This window comes from Drosophila busckii, chromosome 3R (genome assembly GCF_011750605.1).
Source record: "Drosophila busckii strain San Diego stock center, stock number 13000-0081.31 chromosome 3R, ASM1175060v1, whole genome shotgun sequence".
Classification (NCBI taxonomy): domain Eukaryota; kingdom Metazoa; phylum Arthropoda; class Insecta; order Diptera; family Drosophilidae; genus Drosophila; species Drosophila busckii.
The window spans coordinates 6,557,199-6,569,994 of NC_046607.1; the positions used below are offsets into that span (position 1 = coordinate 6,557,199).

General features: G+C 39.7%; 1 protein-coding gene across 4 annotated transcripts in view; it reads right to left on the reverse strand.

The window, feature by feature from the left end:
• Positions 1 to 3,573: 3,573 nt before the first annotated feature.
• Positions 3,574 to 12,796, reverse strand: part of LOC108604271 (lachesin) — a 109,792-nt gene continuing 100,569 nt past the window's right edge. Inside the window, exons 12-14 of one of the 4 annotated variants that reach the window (XM_017993669.2) lie at positions 7,110 to 7,154; positions 5,824 to 5,987; positions 5,123 to 5,759 (exon numbers count right to left, since the gene is read on the reverse strand). In XM_017993669.2, coding sequence (XP_017849158.1) covers positions 5,869 to 5,987; positions 7,110 to 7,154 — 164 coding nt within the window. In that variant the 3' untranslated portion in view covers positions 5,123 to 5,759; positions 5,824 to 5,868. Of the gene's footprint in view, positions 3,734 to 5,122; positions 5,988 to 7,109; positions 7,155 to 12,796 lie in introns of those variants that run through there. The other 3 variants (XM_017993668.2, XM_017993671.2, XM_017993670.2) reach the window with 3 other exon arrangements.

Sequence of the window (12,796 nt, forward strand, 5' to 3'; positions counted from 1 at the left end):
CAAGCACAAATGCAGCAATCAAAACACACACACACACATACATATACAGACCGAGACGCACACGCACATTAACTCATTGCAGTGCAGTGTGTGGCTGCTACCGGAAGGCAAACACATGCCCCAGCTGGAGGCAAGCACTTTTGTTTTTGGCTGCCGTACAAGTTGAGGTTCCGCTGTGGCTGTCACTTGAGCGCAAAGGGTCGTCGTCGTCGCAGTAAAATGAGTAACCGATGCCTGGTCAGAGCAAAAACACAAGGATAACTCTACTACTGCGGGCTAGCGAGGACAAGTTAAAGTCAAATGTGGTACTGTTCGGGTTTGAGGAGCGGCGGGGCAGAAAATATGTTGACATGTGAAACATGAGAGAAATCAAACTTGTTGAGTAAAAAAGAGAGAGAGTGAGAGCGACAGAGACTGGAATTATGTAGATTACGTTATTGTACATGAGAATCACTTGTAATACATGCGAAGTGCGCAACAATGTGCACTGCACTGGTATTGAACAATTGGCAACTGCAGATCAGTGTGGGCGATAGCCGTAGCACAACTTATAGCATGTGGCATGTAGCAGTTGAAAATGACAGCTTCGTTGCTGCTGCTGGCCTCACAGCAGCAGCAGCAGCAACAACAACAGCAGCAGCAGCCACCGTAGCCTCGAGCAGCAGTTAAAGCACAAAAAAAACAGCAAAAGTTGCAAAAAAAAGGGAAGGAGATGTAAGTACATATATAGAAACGTTGGCGCTTCAATTGCGGACATGCCACATGCCACAGCTCACAAGCATACTTACACACATGTAAAATCACTGAGAAATTCTGCCAGCCAGCCAGCCAGCCAGCCAGCCAGCCAGCCAGCCAGCTAGCCAACGAATGAATGAACAGGGAAAACACAATTTAGCTGAAACAAACATACAAACAAACAAACAAAATATAAAACGACGACAGCACTTTTTATTGAGCAGACATTAAGAAAAAATAACAAAGTCAACAAGCAACAACAACAACAACGAAAACAATACATATGTATATGTATGTAGCATTGGCGTCAGCGGCAAGGATACTAGGACAACAAAAGAAACCAACAAATCCATGCAAATCGGATTTTGTGATTTGGCTGCTGGTGCCGTTGCTATGGCTGTTGCTTCGTTTCGTTTTCCGTTGCTGCTGCTGCTGCTGCTGCTGCATTTCTTTTTGTGCATTTCCATTTAGTTTTAGCAGCCTCTGCCACCGCCTGGTTTAGCTGCCAGGCATACGTCCCGCTGCTGCTATTTGCTTTGGCTTTCAGCTTTGGCAACAATTGCAGCCGAGCGACAAGCTCTCCAAGGAAGCCACTGCTCGTTAGCGCGTCTGAATGCTCAGCTGCAGCTCCAGCGTCAGCGCTGCTGTTACTGCTGCTGCTGCTGCCGTTACAGTTGCAACTGCTGTCGTTGCCCAGTCATTCTCTGGGGTCGCATTAGCTGCACATCAATACGTGTATGGAGCAGCAGCAGCAGCGGCTGGGACTGGGCACATGTTGTTAGGCGTATTTATAAATGTTATTACGTATACGTAGCGTTGTGCCAATTTAAGAGACAAACAAAAGCAATGGAAAAAAACCAGAAAGAAAGAAAACAGCAATGACAGCTACAACGAGACTATAAATAATTGGCAAAGTCATTGCACTTAAAACTGCTGTTGCTGCTGCAAAATGATTGCATGACTTTTACTTGCGGCTAATTAGCTTTTTTAATTAATTGCTTATATAACTGCTGTCAATGCAGTCTAATCAGGTAAAATGATGAAAGGCTATGCCGCTTCAAATTAAAGTCACATCCTACTTGCTGCCGCTTGACTAAGCTAAGCCACTTAATTATGCGGCAGCTTATTAAATGCATTGAGTGGCAGTTTAAGTCCTGCAGATAAATTTCGAGTTGCTCTTAATGCGCCTAAAAGCATGTAAATCTGTTTTGGCTTCAATAAACGCATTATAGACTTAGGCTATGACTTGCAAATGGGGGCTTTGCTTTGCTGCTTTGGGTACTGCTGCTGCGGCTGCTGCTGCTGCTGCTTCTTGTTGTGGAAGTTAATTCCCAGCCAAAGAAATCCATTGAAATCAGCGCGTGGTGGTGCTGGCGCCACTTGAAAAACAAATGCTGTGCTCATTTGGAATCGCAGCTGCTCAAGCTCGTTGCTTGTTGTTGAGCTTAATTACAGGCAAGCGCGCTTTGTCTTGGTCTTGGCGGCTTGCAGCTTGGCTGAGTGTGTGACCCACTTCCGGCCATACAAAAGCGGGCACAAATTGCAAAGGCAGAATGGCGACGACGACATAAATAGGCTTAGTGCTCCGCTGCCGACGCAACGTCTGAGGTGTGAAGGCGACTAAGTGCGAGTTGCCAGAGCATTTGTTGCAACTTGCTGTCGCCGTGGCTGGCTGATGTTGGCTTCATTATGCTATGAGGCCTCCAAAGTTGGCCTTATTTCAGACTGACTCGCTTTCGCATACACTTTGACGTTCGAAAGAGGGCATGTCAAAACACTCCCATGGCATTCAGTTTGTCTTTGCTGACTTGGCGTACATACATTTTTTATGGCAGCTCATATCACTTTGAGTTTGTAATGAAATTGCTTTAGCTAATGACAAACTGTATTTCAAAGTCAGCTGCATTCTATTTTTGCTGTGCTGCTGCTCGCTGAGGCTTGGCTTATTTTAAGCATAATAAATTAGTATATGCAAATATTTATGTACAACAGCATCACACAAAGACTTCGCATCTGTGTATGTGTGTGGCACATGAATAAAGTTTGCGCAATGGGGTAACAACAAGTTGCTCATAACACAACTGGCAAGAGCTGCAGGCAAGAAGGAAGCGTATGTGCAAAGGTGACGACAGGGGCGACAACAGCATGTATGTGAGACTGAAAAACAATGCCCGGAAATGTGTTGCACTCACACACACACAGGCCTACAACATAAGCGTAGCTAGCATATCATTTAGAAGGTCTCAGCTTAGCAGTTAAACTATACGTTTATTAATAAAAACAATTGACAACAAATAATATATTAACATATGAAAACGATTTCTTATTCAGGTACACACTTTCGAAAAAGTGCTCCAATGATTAGACACAGAAGTTTGCTACTTTGTCTGTTTTGATTTAATTTTGTATGGCCAAAAGTAGTTATACTTCTTTGACTCTTGAGTATTGCAAGCCAAAAATTTTGAAAACGCGACAGGATTCAGCCGAATATGTCTAATTTTCTTAAGAGGATCGCACATGCATTACTGCCCTTAGTGGTATGCAACGTTTTTCATATTCAAGTGAGTTGCCAGTGCTACAGGTTGTTGTCTTCGCTAAGGTGATATACAATAAATTAAAATACTTACATTGCTTCAAGCCACATAACTAACCATTTTTGCCAAAAAAAAGGAAATTATTTACAATAACTTACTTACGTCTATGATATTCAACATGATGGCATTCAAAGTGAATCTGTGGTCTGCATTTTTATGCCAAATTACTATTAGCAATGTTGGTCATTTACATTTAATGTTTTGCAAACAACATTTATGCACACAATTTTTCACCTGCTGGCATAACTATACCTGCATGCATTCCATTTAAAGTTGTTGCTATTTTGATTTTCATTTTCAGAGCATACAGGGCACTGTGTCTTCTGGCTAACAAGAATTGCTGCTGGCGCAAGGATTATGTTCACTCCAATTATTTGTTTGTGCATTGATATTGCTCGAGGGCTCTAATTGAAAGAAAAGTTTCAGTTTACATTTACATACAGATATATGTTTATATAGACTTTATTTATAGTTTCTGAAAAATTGTTACAAAATAATCAAATATACATATACATACGTTGCTAGTCACATATACATTGAATGCGGAAAATGTTGTTGTTTAGTTGGTTATCGTTTACTAAAATCTTCACTGGAATTGTACACACATATTTGAAGCTTTTATTAATTAACATAAGTACATACAGTAAACCCAAAACTTGTTAAATTACACACATTTGCACATTCATATACTAGGTATAAGGGCATTATTACTTTACGCTTACTGCAGTGTATTATATATGGTATCCAATAGACTTAAGCAATTTGTTATGGCAATTACACACAGACAGACAGACATACGCATACACATACACAAACAAATGCTGTAGTATGTGCATGCGTATATTTGGCAATAGCAAAGCTGTGGGCAGTTGGGCATAAGTTTTAAATTAAATAACGATTTAATATCAATTGTTTTTCAGTTTTCATTTCAATTTTCCGTGCCTGGGCAATGCAATTAAATGATTGCATGGAATTTGCGCTCATGCTTTTACGTTTTATACCATTTATATTTGTATGTTTGTATTTTTAAAATCATTTTGCATATTTGCACACATCAATTTATATAGCTAGTATATGTATATATTAGTTTTACGTCTGCTGCTTAAATTTCTATAATTTCATACGTAAACTTTGTTGGCATATTTAATTTTTGCTAACACATAATATAAATACAGGGTGATCTGCTGCTGCGTAAACTCAATGCAAAAAGGGTGCGCTGGCAAATACGGTTTGTCTCTTAGAGTGCAATGTATATACAAAGATAAATTAGATTCGAGTTTAAGTTGCGACACACCCTGCCACATGTTGTTTATCGTAATTACTGCATAATTTGCCAAAAACGTAAATTTTATTTGTATTCATTATTAAACTACGCTCGCTCTGTTTTGGCCATTTATGCTGCGATATTTAATTTATATTTTGCGTACACTTTGTTTGCATTTTATATTTACAATTATTAGCTAAATATCAAGTTTGATGCACGAGTGTGTGTCTCATAGCTGTGTGTGTGTGTGTGTGTGCGCTTAATTTACACACACTAAGCCAATACCAATCAATATTAGTTTTGTTATAGCAAATGCATATATTTTTTTTGCTATGATTTTAGCTACTTAACTCTAACGAAAAGCTTGAAATTTTATACTTGCTTTAGCAACTAACAAGCACACACACACATGCATGCTCAGACGTATGCGTGTGCGTGTGCGTGTTGCATGGTTGCATATAAATGTAATTGGCTATGCACTTAAATGTTAATTGAATCAACTATTTATGCAAAAATACAATAAGCTAACTTGCACACACACACGCGCCCAGTCACACACACACACTAGAACATTCACAGTTATATGCACACACAGATAGGCTAAAGCAATGCGCATCGTTAATTAATACATATAGTATGTAGTGTATATTTATTTAGTTTGCATTTATTTATTAGGCAAGCATCTCGCTTGCTCTTATTTCATTTTGTTGTTGTTGTTGTTGTTGGTGCAGTAGATAACCTAGAGATACGTCTAAATAGTATGATAAATATGGAATAAAACCTATATACATTTGAGTGTGTTTTCTTTTATTTTGTTTTGTTTTTAGTGGGTGCCGTAACTGTAACTGTATTTGCATTTTTACTCTTTTATTTTTTGTATGTACGTTTATCGTATGCACAGTGGGTCCATCTTGGTATGCTTTAACATTGATTGTTCCGTATATGCTAAATACATAGAATTAAATATGCTTTCATTTATGTATGTAGTATGTGTTTTGCTTTTTTGTTACTTTTGTTTTTCTTTTTTTGTGATGTTTTGATTGAAGAAATTGGATTTGGAGAAAATTTGCATATTTTTCTTATGCATATACAATTTATGTATGTATGCCACTTAATTTACTTAGTTAACAATAGAGTTGTTTGCATCGTCTTTCTGCTTCCATAAACTATTATTTAATAAAAAATCAAATGCATAAAATTGTTAATGCTATTGGCGGAGAAATTCGTTACCTAAACCCGAAACAAATATACAACTTAGTGTGAGAGAGTCTCTATTTAAGTCAAGATCAGCTTAAATATCCATGTGAGGGCTGCTGATGTGACAAAGCTGACTTTTTGTCTACTTATAGCGCTGTTGCCGTAAAAAGTGACGCTCAGATCTCGCATCTCGTTATCTGTAATAAAAAGCAAACCAATTGCTGTGGTTAAAACTAAGTTTATTATAACACTTTAGTGCATAAAGGCCAAAGCTCTATATATACATGCAGGATATATGCAATTATTTTAAAAGTAAACACGCTTTTCAATATTTCATACCAGGCGTTAAATCAAAAACAAAAATAAAAAGAATGCATGCACAAATTGCAAACAAATATAAACGCACACGTTATACATCGTATTATACGTTTAAAGTGCTTGTTTTTTTAATGCGAGCTTAGCAAATGGCATAGAAAAAGCTGCAGCTTTTATACACTTTAAAAAATGTATATAATAAATTGAAGGATTAGCTTCAAATTGTGCAAATGTACGCAACATGAAAAATTCTTTTCAGCTTGAACAGTTTTATCCTATAAATTTTATACATGTTTCATAAGGAAGACAAACTAAGACGATTAGACCATGTTCGTCTGTCTTATAAATTATTCGAGGCACTAATTTTGGCATGCACTGACTCCTACTCCTAAAGAGGATTAAGAGTTTTTCAAATATCAAAAATCATTTGTTTATTCAATGTCGACTATGGGGAGTAGACAATGGAAGAACTTTTTTTTTTTTACAAATATATAAAATAGCCGAAGTAATTATTTAAAATTTGATTTAAATTCAGTAGTATTCAGCTATTCATTCTATAAATTTTATTTAGAAGTAGCAAGCGTTGTTACAGCGACAACATTTCAAGTGTATTGAAAAGTTATTTGCGTCCAAATTTATCTGCGTGCTTGTTGTTTATATCGTTTTGCTTATGTGGCCTACAAAATACTGGGTAAACTGCATATACTGAAACGAATTTGCATTTCAATTTTTGTGGAATTTATTTGTGTGGACTTAACAAAAATATCTGGCTAATTTTTTTTAATAAAAAAATATTTTAAATCGACAACATGCAGTCGAATATAAACATGCGTATTGTATGTGAAAAAGAAGAAAAACATGAGCTCAAGCGAGTTGGAGCAAGTAGTTTAGCAGTAGAGAAAGAGAGAGAGAGAGAGAGAGAGAGAGAGAGAGAGAGAGCGAAAGAGAGAAAGAGACAGCGATAGAGGACAGTTTGAAATGCATTAGTTTAGGCTTAAACTAACCTGTCTGACCATGATTTAAGAATGTTGATAGATCGACAAGCGCGTCTGTCGTTGAAAATAGCATGAAAGTAAGTAAGTAAGGTAGGAAAGCAGTAGTAGCAATAGCAACAGATATATAAAGATACATATTGTTGACTGTGAGTGTGTGTGTAAGTTGTGTAATTACAATAAATTCATTTAATTGACACCTGCAATGCGCGCGCTGGCCAATCGGCATTTAAATCAAATCCATGTCCGCAAAAATAAATTATTAACGCTTAAAGAGCAATGCAGCAAGCAGGATATGTTGACTTTGCCCACTCAAGAGCACACACATACAGATACAGATACAGAGACACAGACACAGACACAGACACACAGCTGGCCCGAAGCACACTGGACTTGCCGTGGAGCAGACATACATTGGGGTCATATCATGGCGTGCAGCTCAATGCATGTAAGCTGCCAATTAAAATAGCAAACGCGCGACATCTGTCAATAATGACAAATGAGCATTTTATCCCGGACAGCAGCAGAAGCGGCGGCGGCAACAGACGCGACGGCAGCATCATTCAGTGATATTGAAATCGCTTACTGGGATCCAGGACGCAATTGCAATTGCGATTCTGATTGCGATTGCCATTTCATATGCTTGCGCTGCTAGCTGCTCCGTTGCCCAGCAGGCCATAAGCAATATCAGCCAAAGGCAATGCCGGAGAGGCGATTGCAAATTAATACCACACCGCCAAGGTAACGTTAAATGACAGCTCTGTGTGGGTTTTAAAGGACGAATACTTTTTGAAATTGGGACGGACAGGCCGGCAGTTTGAAACGACAGTTGTATGCCCGCCCGCAACACTTGTAAATATTTGATCAAGTGCCGAGCAGCTAGTTCGACATTATCTTAAACATACAAATCTCATGAAAATGTTTGAAGCCATTTGCTGCAATTGAGCGCAGCATACAGCACAGCGCAGCACAAGGCAACGACACATCCTTGACGTGTTCTCATTTGCTCTGCTCTGCTCTACTCTGCACATGTTCAAGTCGTTGCTGACACTTTTAATAGACATACCACTGGCCAAGCTGTGTGCTGGGCAGCTAGAGCGAGAGAAATCGACAACGTCGCCGGACATGAGACAAGCGACACAAGATGACTGTATCTCTCTTCATGTGTGTGTGTGTTGGTAGCTGGACAGCTAATCTATTGAGGCATCTATGTTGCCATCGCCTCAAAACATGACACGTTCAATTTAGAGCGAGCAGCAGCAGCAGCTACACTGCAACGTCAAAGTGTGTGCTGAAAGCGGCATTAGGGCATTAAATTAAGCGAGCTTAGAGCTTCAAGTAAGTGAGCGCTTAATTGTCAACAAGATTGTGTAGTAAAATAATAAGGGAGCTGCAATTGAAAACTCTGTAAGTATCCCAAACCAAATCGTAGGTAGCGTAGCAGTTTGAGAGATATAAATGTGGAACTAAAGTCATTTTACAATTTTAATTTAATTAGTTTCCTTAAGACTTATTTAGCAGCTATGATTAAAATCTATGCAGCTACTGTTGCTAGCAGCGATGACTACAGACGCTGCTCTATCGATTCCAGCTTTTAACATTAAATGCAAAGAAGCATAACATAGTCTGTTACAATAACATAACACCGCTACTCGTGAAACTACGAAATTAAGTTTACGTTACTAACTGCTTACTAAATAAAACTTGTGCTAAAATAGACAACTACTCTACTTTCTATGTATCTACATATTTATTTTATACCGCAATCTAGCTTACGGCAAAAATGTTTGAAACATAAAGTTGCGGCAAACTTGAGGAGTTGTCTAAAATGTCTTTAAAACTAAATCTGACGTCTAAAATAGCAATCTTTGCGTTGGTTAGAGAATGAATTGAAATTCTATGTCAAGCCGGACTGTCTTGTGTTCAATGTTGCAAAAAATATTTACGCCTTATATAGAGCTTATCGCGCTCTGCTCAATAATTGGCCTATGAAAGTTTTTAGCTATGTACACCTTTCTCTGCTATATGCGCTGCTGCTCAATTCATTTGAGCATTTAGCGCACGCCACATAAAGCGACTTAGAAAAATGGCAGCTGCATACAGAGACAGACACACATTAGCATATAAATTTGCATGCTGTCAACATAAACTACTCGCAAATTGTCAATTGCGGCGCCAGCGATTGCGCAGCGAATCTGTAATGAAAATAGACGCGCCAGCCAACGACAGCAGCAGCAGCAGCGGCAGCCACAATGTCCATGTGCAGTGCGGCTAATGTTGCCGTTGCCCGTTGCTGTTGCCATTGCCATTGCCGTTGGCATCGACAGTCATTGCGTCTTTTATTGCTTGCGGTTTGGTGCACACACAAAACCATAACGTCACTTGTGATTTTGCGACTGTGCTCGCATTCGCATTCGCATTCGCATTCGCAATGCCATGCACACATGCGAATTCGCGTATGTACAGCCAAACAAGTGACAGCCATTGATGTGGACAGCGTACGATTGGTTGCAATGTTAACCTTTCAGCACCTGTGTGCGTGTGTTTGTGTGTGTGTGTGTGTGCGGTTGCAGCTCTAACAACCATATACATATACATAGAGAAACAGGCAGGTGTATATGCCAAGGCACAATTCACCTAATGCAATTGCGGTGCACGCATACAAATGCAAAATGCAAACACACAGACATTTGCCTGGTATTTGGCTAAAGCCAATGTTTTTGTTTTGTTGCATACATTTGCATTTTCCGTGGCACATCAGTCAACAGATTTTCTACATTGCATAGCTGCTTATATATATTATATTTATATCTAAAAATAACACATGTATCTAAAGTGAGATTTCTGTATTCTGAGAATTGTGTGTTTTTCTTTAGCTGTTTTTCGATTTAAGCAAAATGGAAAATTTCCAAGAAATACGCCCCAGCTGTAAAGTAAAACTCAATGGCTCAAAGTTCATTATAAGTGCAAGCTTACAAGCTAATGCCATTTTGATTTTGTAAATTTGAGTTGCTTTGGCAAATCTGAAGAGAGAAATGTTGCTCATTGAAATATTTGAAGCATTTTTGCTTGCTACATTTGTTTGGGTATTAGTAACGAGCAGTGTGTTAAATTTCAGTAATTTGGCAAATATTTTGCAGCTTACAATTGCTGTGAGGTTGAAAATTCTAGCGGCCTTGCCAGCAAAGCAAAGCAAAGCAAAGCATAGCTTGGCCATTGACCATTGGCCGCTTAAACAGCGCCTTAAATTGCTTAGTTTGCTTGTTTGGCAAGCACAAACTTCTGTCTGTGTGTGCGTGTGTGTGTGTGCGGCTATTGTGTGGCACGGCAGCACTTGCGGCAAAAACTTTAGCAACAGCTCTTGGGTTCGTTCTACAACTTGCAGCAGCAGCAACAGCAGCGAGTGGAGCGGAGCGTCCTTCGTCTACGCTTTGTGGACGCATTGTGGGACCTGCACTTTACATAAACATAACATTCACGTTGAGAATTCGCATTACACATCTTGCAACACACACACACACACACACATGCATAGTATGCATAAGTATATAGCATAGTATACTGTGTATATTTTTTGCACTGTGCTTATTACACAGCCACTACAAAACTTGCGCGTTCTGTAAGTACGCACGTACTTGTGTATGTGTGTATTTGTATGTATGTGTGTGTGTGTGTGTGCTTTGGCAAACTTTGCAACTTACATGCAAGCAAAGGCAAAAAAGAAGCGAAAACGACGCTGCAGTTGTTTGGGACCTTTGCTAAAGCATTCCCAACGGCAACACAAAAGCTGCAAACGCATTGCGCGCAGGCAAAGCAGCAACAGCAGCAGCAGTTGGGCGATCGGTTGGGGTTGGGTGGGTGGTAAACAACTGAGATACAGCGACGATGGACAAGTAAATTGAAAGTTTGAGCTGCACTGAGTAGACGTTGACGTTGCCATCTCTGTCTAGCCGCCTTGCCTAGCGTAAGCGTCCACTTTGTCATCGTTTGAATGCGTCATGTTGTTGTTGTTGCTGTTATTGTTGTTATTGCTATTGCTGACTGGTCCTCAGTTGGCAGTTTCAGCAAGTTTTACGCAAGTTTCAACGAGTCTTTCATTTTCTGATATTTCTCACACACACACACACACATGCTCGACACTCGTTGCCTTACTTTATGTTGTAATTTTATTTAACTTCTTACATTTTTGTTGTTGCCTTTGCTTTACTTTTGTTGTTACTGTTGTTGTTGTGCTTTATGTCGAGTATTTTTTCGCGTGCTCCAAATGCATTATTTTTTATGTCTCCATGTGCTGTGTTAAAGTATTGTCCGTGAGCTGTCCTTTGATCCACACACCACCCCAAAGCCCGCTAAGTTTGCAAAGCTTTAGCTAAAGCGTGAGTTTCAGCTGTTAACTATACACAGACTCTCCCACTTTCGCTCTATCTGTGTGTGTGTGTGTATATAATAAAAATAGTTGCATTGCTTCAGCTCTTTCAACAAACTGTCAGTGGCCATATTGCCAGCACAATGGCCACTGAGCTGGCAATGTGTGTATATTAAAAAAGTGACAACAAAATTAAATGTCCTTAAAGGGACGTCGCTGTATGACAAACTTGTATTGTTGGCTTAAATTAAAATTCAACTGCATGAATCGATTGCCAGCTTGGGGTCAACTGCTAAACCGCAAACAGAATTTTGGTTACAGCGAATGCAATTTGACTTTAGTTTGTAGCAAACATGTGGCTAAAACTTTTAGTAAGAGAGTGTGAGTGGCGATGCTGGAAATTGGCAGTCGCTTTAAGTGTCCAGCTCACGTTCTACAAGTGAATGAACCGCTAATGTGTAAGTATGTGTGTGTGTGTGTGCTTGTGTGTGTCTGTGTGACATTGTTGTTGACATTGCAGTTGTGTCTGCTTGTTAGTGTAGTTATGACACTCAAGGCTCATTAGTTGGTACTTGGCACGATTGCCACAGAGCAGTTGCTGTTGCTGCTGCAGCAGCAACATACCTTGGCCACTAATTGCGTAAATTGTTTACGTTTCGAAAATATAATGAAGTCGTATTCATTAGTGCAATGCACGCCAATGACTTGCCTGCCTTTTAGAATGTGCCACTAATGCCGAAGGACTGCCGTGTGTCCTTTTGAATAGAGCGCATAATGAAGTGCAGCGGGCGCGTTGCTGCGGTTGCCTATCAAAGGCACAATAACTTGCATAAATGCCATCGATACTTTTGTGCGCGTGTGTGTGTGTGTGTGCACGTTTTACTTGATTTAATTTTACTTCATCGTCTAGCAGTTGCTGCCTCTGTGTTGTTGTGTCTCTGTTTTTGGTGAAAGTGTGTGCGTGTTCGTTGCGCATTTCTCTTGGCCTGTCTGCATATTTATGCGTTTGTTTGCGCTGGCATTGAATATCGTTGCATGCATTTGGCATGGCAGTAAAAAGATGGTTACGTCTGCCTCTGAAACAGCCACTGCCTCGGCCGCGTGGCGTGGCGTGCGTCATTTGCATGGAAAATCGGTCTGCCGCTTTCAACATTTTATGTGGCTGCCACTGCGACATTCATTTGGTATGCAATGCAACAATAGTTTTGCATATATATGGTCTTCGTTTGTGCATTTAAATGCGTTCCACCTGAATGCAAAAGCAATCGACGCTACGCATCTTTGTTTATTTATAAAAGCGACTTTAACAGCCCCCAAGCTCTGCTTCTTCTTC